Here is a 9,485-nt window from a genome sequence, read left to right on the forward strand (position 1 = left end):
CACACACACACACAGTATACTACTATACATATATAAAACTATTCATACAGGTCGAGGAAAATTTCCAGAAAAGTTTCAACTTTTCACATCTCATGCACAATTCTGAAAGGATTCTACAATATGTCATTTGAAATGTTTTAATAAAAATATGTTTCTAAAATCTATCATGCAATAAATTGAAGAATATATTTAAACAGAATAAAAATCATAATGATTATAAAATGGTTTCAAAATGTTTACAAATGTTTTACAAAAAGTCAAATTTTTATCAATTCAATTTAATATCATTTTAATGTTATTGTGAGTTATTTTATTTTAATTGCGAAAAAATTTTGTATATGAATAATCTCTTAATAAATTTTAAATACTTCAGAAATTATATTTAAATATATATTTAATTGATACTTAAATAATACTTAAATTTATTATGTTGAGATAATAAATTTAAATATTATTTAAGTATATCAATCAAGTATATATTTAAATATCATTTTTGAAGTACTACACTGTTAAAAATATGAAATTTAATAAAGTTACACGATTTAAATTTAATTTAAGTTACACGATTTGAACTTAATTTCATAACATTACATTAAATTTAATTTATAACTAAAAAATATATATTTTCAGTTGAAAAATTTCTGAGATATTTCTGAAAACTTTCGAACTGTACTATCATATAATAGTTCTATAACAGTAATATTCTATTATACAGTATATTCACCAAGCTATTATTTACAATGTTTTTATAATTATAGGAACTCTAGATTTATACAATATGCTCCCAAATTAAATCGTCAAATATACCTCAAAATATGAATTTAAAACTTCAAGTTTTGAAGCAAAATTTTCCTAGGTTTTGCTCGCAAATGCTAATTCATTCAAGAAATATTGACTTCTTAAATTATTGAACTTATATAGCAATAAAGGTAATTCTTTATAAAAACTTATACATAGCTAAGATGACTTTGACCTTGATATATATGTTAAAATCATATAGAAATTATCTATCAAATAGAGATAAATGGAGATAATTCTATAAAACTTTTTTAGATAAATTATCCAATTGCATTTTACATATGTCTTTATATTACAAATACAACTGGATAATTTTTTTTTATGCATATATGTTTTATGCAGCTTGCAAGTTTTTTATCTTTCAACATTTACGAATACAATTGTATAATTATATAACTCGAAATGATTTTTATTTTTTTTATATATGTCCGATTTTTAGACAGAATCAGTAAAGTAATTTAAAGCTGAAAAGTCATTTAGATTTTCAAATCCCAATTATATAATCTGTAGAAGATTAATGTGATCGATTTTGAATTTGTCACGATAAATAAAACAATTTCCTACAGTGCCCTCTCCCACGGATAAAAAAGACTGTTTACCGCAACGACATCTCTCGTTTTTACAATTTGATAGAAACGAGTTACGAGAGAGACCTAGGAAGTAGGGAGAACCGTCTGGTCGGAATCGTCGTATGCATATGGTGCCATTTGTATTTGTTATCGTTGGTGTTACGCGGATGGTGCTGTGGGTGCTGGTCTCGGTATAGTCTCCCCCGCGGTGCGAAGCGCAGGATGGGCAACCAGGTGGCACGCGTCGGAAACGCGTCGCATAGGAAGGTGGAATCCGCGCCCGCGGCAAGCACCGGTAACGGGAATCACGGCGTGAACGTCACTGCCTCCTCCATCGCCGCCGTCATCTCCAAGAGCGAGCCGGACCATCACAACTCTCACACGCAATTCTTCCCGATCGAGAACCTCGCCAAGGTACAATGGTCCGCTTGGTCGATTTAAAATTGTTCTCGAACTTCAATAGCAGGTCGTACTCTTGGTGCCTTGGAAAATTGTTCAGGAAAAACGTGGAGCAATATGACCTCTGTTGCCAAACATTTCTATAGCTGTTTGGGAGAACGACAAAAACAATCTCTTTCCATCCGATTTTTTAAATTATGTTCCTCGTATCGATGTATTTTATTTTGTCTGCGCTGCAACTCGCGGAAATCATTTCATATTTCCTCATGCAATCACTTTGAATATTTTTATCATAATTCTTTGGATATTCTGAAATCATGAATCACACTTTTTTTCCTGTCAATTATATAAGTTAATTTTTGAAATATGTGACTATAAATGGATGATTATATAGAGATTGAATCTCAGTCACATAATTTATTTTTAAAGACACTTGATAATATTAAAAACTAAGTGACAAATTATTCAGAGATTGTTTATGGAAAAATATACTTGAGATAGGGAATTGTGGAATTAATTCGGGAGAACAATTGCATTTCCATTTTTTTTGAAATTTCAAAAGAGTCTTTCCAAGACTTTCATACTCCCTGTGTTTCATTATATCATTTCTTTGCATACAGGTACCCATATCTTATATGTAACTAGCTGTTATCAAAAGCTAACATTACCTGGCTAGTTTTATTTATATAATGAAGAACATGCAATCTTCTTTGTTTGCAAACAGAAGTATAGAAATTATTTTACTTATGTCTCTCTGATTTCTTTAATATTTAATGATTCTTATTTTACAAACATGAGTACAAACTGAAGTGTTCCTTGAATTAAATTTTAATATTTATAATTATAAATATTATTTAATATAATTTAATATTTATAAAAATTTAATATTTAATAATTAGTAATATTCCTAATACTGATATTGTATATTTTGCAGATATTGTCGCATCTCGCTCACCAAGAGGCACATGTTAATGGCATTACCAAATCTATATTTGAAAAGTACTTATTTCCTACTCATCCTGAGTTAAGCGAGAGACTCTTCACTTATCTACACCATAATGCTCATGCCACAACTGCGTATATAAGTACAACAGCTTTCAAGCAGCAATCTGAGAAATTTTTGTCAGTAATGAATGACCAAGCTATACTGGAGAATTATGTAAAAATATATTCTGATCTAAAGAATGGTGGCAATGTTACTCCCGAAACGCTGCGAGCATTATTGACATCTTGCTATCAGTTGGCAATGGAAAGCAACAACACCAGTGCGTGCCTTCATTCGCAACAGATAATAAATGCAGTTGTCATTTCATGTGTTAGTAAATTTATTCTTTTAATGCAAATAGTATAAATGTGTACTGCAATTTAATTATTATACATAATGTAACTATTCACAAGTATGTAACCATAGAATCTGAATTGGTATTTTGAATAATTCATATTTCTATGTGACTTGTAATTATTAGAGCTAGGAATATTTTACAGTTTCACGGCAAGACTAGCTTGTCTACGAGTTACGTGAGCAATTGGATCGGGCAGCACTGTCCACGCCTTGTGTATGGCCTACAGCGATACGTAGTACATGTGTTAACAACTGCTTATCGCAATGGTAAAGCGCTCCTGTCGAAAGAACAGCCACAGCCTTCCGTAGATATACTTACTCCCGTATTGGAAAAGTCCGATCAAGAGTTCCCTCAAGTGGACTTGTTGCCAATAAGTTATGTCTGGCTGTTGTCGTGTACACTACCGCAGTGTTATCTCCAGGTACGTTGTCGCAGATTACGCAATACTAATCGATACTATTATGTTCTGCCCGTAAAGTATTTTGCATAAAGAGATTAATTATTATAGCCAATTAGTATTGTATACATAACTGGATCTACGTATCTATGTGCGTGGTGTGTATGTGTAGACCAACGATTCACCGAAGGACATAACTCACGCTTTGATAGCCAGAAGAACAGGCAGTATTTGTCCAAAGCATTGGACGTTACTGTACAATAGCGGAGAGCATGGGACTGGAGCTAATCGCTTCCTTCACCATGTATTAGGTTACAGAGGTCCCACTCTGTTAATTATAAGAGCCGCTAACCTAGAGAGGAATGAGGAATGTCCGACATATTGCGTGTGCTCGGCTGTCGAGTGGCGAGAAAGTCATCTCTATTGGGGCGATGAAGACTCGATGGGCATTCAACTGATTCCATCCTATAAAATCATGGAGAAAGGTCCAAAAGTACTATACTTGAACACGAATATCAGGGGTTATCCACATGGTTTACGATTCGGTAGCGATCCTCGTTCACCGCTTATCAGTATCGATGAATCATTCCACTCGGTGACTATCGCCGGCGCGCCTTATCGCATTGCCAGTTTAGAAGTCTGGGGTTGTGGCGATACGAAGCTAAGGTAATGTCTTGCAAACTGTGAAATGAAAACATTTGTTGATGCAAGGAAGGATAATAAGAGATACTATTAAATTTGCAGAGAGAAGCAATTGGAGATTAAGAAGTGGCAGGTGAAAGAAGCAGAGAAACAGAGGGTCGTCAAGTTAAGTGCGAGCGATTGGCTGGATCATCCTGATCGTTACTTACTAGAGTTGGCCGGCAGAGCTTCTTACAACGAATCTAACAATTAAAGCCGCGAAAAAATAATGTGCGTGCTCAAATAACTGCTCATATTATTTTATTATTTTACTTTGTACATATGTATATAGCATCAAAGATATCAGAATTTCTGTACTTATGTGGTGTACGAAAAACGTACGTATGAAATGTGATTATGTGACTTACGAAATATAGGGACTTATGCTTGACGTACTTAAGCACAAGTGTCAGTTTGTAATTGTCTAGTTTTCTTTTTTTCAGTATTTCCTTATAAAATGATATTATTTTTTATATTTTATAAATGCTTTTAATGGATTCGTTTATGAAATGATTATTTTTTTAAAGTATTTTTCTAAAATTTTTTTAAATTCTAATTTACTATTTTAGAAATTATGTTTTTATCTGCTTTGACAAAATAACTTGATAAATTTTATTTTAATAATCAATTTGCATTCAATTTGTTTTTTGATATTTATATATAAAAAAAATACGCATATAAAGTTGAAAATAAATATATTTTTGTACAAAATTTCGTACATACTTATATATCTCGCATATTTGTATATATCGCGTTTTCATTGATTGTGCGTGATGCTATTTTATAAAACATTAACAAAATGCAAATATTAGTTTATCAATCTGTTTTTCATTGTTACAAAAAATTATTCAATTAGTCCTTGAATTCTTTATCACAATTGTCAATTCTACGAATGAGACTTTTCCAGCTAAAGTCTTCCTCACCATCTTGCAAATTTATCACATTCTTTTCCTCGATAACGTCAAACAGGTTTTTAAATGGTACATATCTAAGTAATGTGACTTTATCAGCGATTATAATCAGCTTGTGTCTTGCGCGAGTGATGGCTACCGTCAAACGTCGCTGATCATCCAATATTTCAAATTCTTTCTTCGTTTCGCTTTCGACACTCTTAGTACACGAGTACAGTATAACATCCTTATCACGTCCTTGATACTGATCTACGGTGTTTATTTCCACTTCTTTATTTATGACCTTTTTTAATAAATTTATATGAGCATTGTAAGGCGCAATAATTCCTATATTTCTAGCGCACACGCCCGCCTCAATGAGTACCTGGACGAGACGCAAAGTAATAGCGACTTCCCAAATGTTGGAGTACATCTGATTCAATATAATGTCTCTATTGCCAGATTCTACGTTCAAATTGTAAGTTCTACCAGTATTGAGCACCATCACTGAGTCATCCAAGTTCCTGGAAAGCGCACTTCTCACCCATCTCTCGCAAGATGAAAGAACTTGCTCCATATTTGTGCCAGTCAAAGTCGCATTCTCTATCTGCTTGTTGCCAGAAACTAACTTACCACGATATGTCGCTTCATTGGCTAGCCTCATGATACTTCCATTCATTCTGTACTGCTTCCACAAATTGATAGTGTTGTTGTCGCTATCTAGCCTAACGAATAGAGATTCGCCTGCGCCAAGTTTCGCGGCAGTCTTGTTTTTGATGATAGGCGGCAGCTGATCTGGGTCTCCGACAAGGATAAATTTGTGTGCGCTGTATAATGGTCGCAATACCGTGGGCAGCATGATTTGCGCGCTTTCATCAACCACGCACACGTCGAAACTACGTCTCCTAAGGAGCGCATGATATGCGCCGTAGCAAGTCACGCCGACAATACGTTTGCTGTTATAGAGTGTCTCCAGGTCCTCCGGCGAATCGCAACTCGCGAGCGCATATTCCTCGTTCTTGCACGTTAACAGAGGATGGATCTGCTTTGTCGAACCGAGACGTAGAAAGTCGATGTTTCGTTCCAGCAGCTTGAGAAGAATGTTGTCCACCGCGCTGTGCGTGTGCGCGGTAATTAGCACGCTGGAACCCAACTCCTGCAACAGCTCTATTAGAGCTACTAGCGTCTGCGTTTTCCCTGTTCCCGGCATACCTTTTATCAGAATGTATTCTTGGGCAGCTATTGCCTTCAGCACAGCTCTCTGCTGATTCTCATTTAGATCGCTTATTATCTTGGCGCTAACTGACACCACCGAACGTGGTAATTTTTCTATAAATGTAGCTGGTCTCCTATCAATGACAATGCGTCGAAGTTTGACGTATGTTTCATCGTTGTTCAACAGACCGGCTATGTTCGCGTAATTGAACGTAGATAGACCTGTAGAGGGATATTTATCAATATGAAACGTAGAGTTTGCATACAACTGAGTAATATCTTTATCCAATAGGACCTTAACAATGTCATACGAAACATGCATTATATATCCAGCAGCTATATTAACTCGTGCATCCGTGCTAACAATAATATAATTGTCCTTGGTGAATGTACCGCCAAGTATACTGTTCTCGATAGTTTTCTCCTCAATGTTTACGCGTGCAAATTTATACTGATATCTATGCTCTTGCTTTATCACTTTTCCGACAATCTTCAAATTGCAGATACATGTTCCTTTCGCCTCCCTCTTCTCGGGACTTGTCGTCCATATGCTGCTTAAACTACTATTATTGTTCTCGTAATTTTCTTCTAATTGCAATAATGCAATCCATTTCATAATGTAATCCAAATGTCTAGTCTCAATGTTGTCCTGCACGTCTTTAAGTAGCGCTGTTAAGGGATGCGACAGTGATAAATTCACGTTTGGGTCCCTCGCTAAATACGCACAACACAAAGTCTGATAAGAACATCTGCTGCACGCACTGTGATGGTTTATTGGTTCAGGCAATTCCATTGCCTTTAGATCTGATTCCAAATTTATGCTCTGTAGATCTTCGGGTTGTTTAGTGAAATAATGCGCCAAAGTATTTCGCAGCAGTATCAAATCCCTCTTCTCGTGATGTCCGCTTTTAATTTCCTGCATTGCGTTTTCCTTTAGATATAATAGAAGTCCGGTATCGATATCTTGATCCCTGAAACCCATCATCATAAGATAAAGGATAACTTGGCCCTTGTGCTCGAAAGAATAGGAAGCTCTTCCAGTTTTTAACTCCAAAGGCATGATCTTTCTTCTTGAATTAATATTCACTTCTGCTGTCACATCTATTCTTCCTTTTATGCCCAGCTGTGGTACATAAACGGTCTCCTCGATGTCCTGTATGTTATTAATATTCCCTTGAAAGTTGTTCTTTAGATTGCTTATGTGATGCTGTTTGTTACCTATGATATAATGCTGAATAAACTCAAAAATTTTCGGAGCATACTCCATCATACGTTTCCGACAATCCACAAGCGACATTTCTGACGCGTAGAGATAATCTATCGTGTCCTTCGATCGTAATATATCGTCTAACAGCTTAATCACATCGGATAGGGTGCAGACATTCTCTTGCAATGCCTTTTGCAGCCACTGATGAACTAAAGATCCCATGGTTATCACGGAATAATCTGCGTTCAAATCTGGTAGCGACTCTATTTTTCTGAATTTCTCAGTCAAAACCGCTCGCCTGTTGCAAAATAAACCACCCATTATTGTCGTGCCAGATATTAACAAATCAGGCTGTGTGACAAGAAAACCGTTATCATTATCTACAATCCATTGTCGCGAACCTTTTGTAGCCTGTATCGTTACAATATCGTTAATTTTTACTTGTGCATCTTTCCAAAATCCTGAACATGCAACAAAGTCAATATCTTCAGATTTCAAGTGCCGTACCGTTAAAACAGTGACTTTCGATTCGTGCTTCACGTCAATTATTTTACACCTTTCAAAGGTGGTAAAATTAATCTGCGCATGCCACTTTTGATCAAAGAAATCATCAAACTCATCTCCATTTATCATCACAGAAAAGTCTTCGAAAGATTCTGTTTTCTTTAAATCATGTAATTTAGCTTTTTCATGTTCAGATGTTTCCACAGCAGACTCCAAAGTAACAATATTTAAATCTTGTTCTTTAAAAACACGATTATTATTATGAGTAACATCTGAAACATTTACACTTTTAAGAATGACAGAATTTTGTAAAATATTTATACTTTGCTCGCTTTTTACTGTAATATCACCTTCCTTTTCAACTTTCTGAAGTACTATATCTTTACATGTAACTTCATTTTCCTTAAAATTGCTAGACGGTTCTTCAAAGTTTTTCAATATAGATAATAATACTGAATCATCATGTGATTCAAAATGTTCTGTCTTTAGAGTACAACGTTCTTCTAGTGACTTTTCACTTAAATTACATTTCTTTTTGCTCACATGGAATTCTTCTTCAAACGCGTTATCTCTTTCTTTTCTTTTTCTTTCAATCGTTGTTTGAAATAAGCAGTTTTTATCTGATACAATTTTATTGTCGTCTATCATAACTTTTGGAATTTTTGTAAAAAACGATGATATTTTTGTCTGAGATTTATCGACATTATTAGGAATCTGCAAAAAACAGAGAAAATTCTGGAGTAGTTTATTACACACAAATTCATTTTAGTCTATCCTTCAGATAAATACAATTGCTATATATTGCTATCTTCTATTTTAATTGTGCTAAATGTCTTCCTAACAAACGCCAACTAACAATAATATAACTATTAATTATAATTTCCCACTGAATAATTAATTACAGTATATACAGTAAAGTATAATATAAAGTTTAAGTTATATAATACATAATATTATAATTAAACGAAAGACTCTTAAACAAGCCGAAGAAAAATTAAAAAAAATAAGAGAAAGAAAAGAATCTTCTGATTTACGATTCTCTTTGTCTGACATCTATAATAAATTTAAGAACATCACTAAAGACCTCAAAATTAAATTATTATATGTTCTTTAGTTTAAACTCAATTTAATAATAAAAAGACAAAAGTTGTTCTTTCGCAACAATTTAAAAAAAATCGTTTATAAAATTTTCTGCAGATTGCAATGCATCCTATGTAGAGCAGACCAAGAAATTAAAAACTAGAATTACTGAATGATATTAATAAAAAAAATCAGACAATTTATGTTATATTTGAACATAGAATTCATTTAGACCATGAATTTAATTGGGATATTGTCAAAATCTTGGATAACGAAAGATATTTGGAAAGAAGATTGATATCAGAAATGCTCAACATTCAAATACAAGAGAATAGGTTAAACACTGAATTCTTACATCAAGCATACATTCTAAATAATTTTAATAGTTTATGACACACACAC

General features: G+C 33.9%; 2 protein-coding genes across 2 annotated transcripts in view; one reads left to right on the forward strand and one right to left on the reverse strand.

The window, feature by feature from the left end:
- The first annotated feature begins 1,589 nt into the window (after positions 1-1,589).
- LOC105621048 lies at positions 1,590-4,401 on the forward strand. Its single transcript, XM_012202521.1, has 5 exons — positions 1,590-1,781; positions 2,701-3,081; positions 3,252-3,530; positions 3,679-4,172; positions 4,251-4,401. The coding sequence occupies exons 1-5, from the start codon at positions 1,590-1,592 to the stop codon at positions 4,399-4,401; spliced, it is 1,497 nt and encodes a 498-aa protein (XP_012057911.1).
- A 638-nt stretch (positions 4,402-5,039) lies between these two features.
- The window catches only part of LOC105621049 (DNA replication ATP-dependent helicase/nuclease DNA2), a 6,789-nt gene continuing 2,343 nt past the window's right edge, over positions 5,040-9,485 (reverse strand). The window contains exon 2 of the mRNA XM_012202522.1: positions 5,040-8,717. Within this exon, the coding sequence (XP_012057912.1) occupies positions 5,040-8,717 (3,678 nt within the window). The remainder of the gene's footprint in view (positions 8,718-9,485) is intronic.

This window comes from Atta cephalotes (assembly GCF_000143395.1).
Source record: "Atta cephalotes unplaced genomic scaffold scaffold00032, whole genome shotgun sequence".
NCBI lineage: Eukaryota > Metazoa > Arthropoda > Insecta > Hymenoptera > Formicidae > Atta > Atta cephalotes.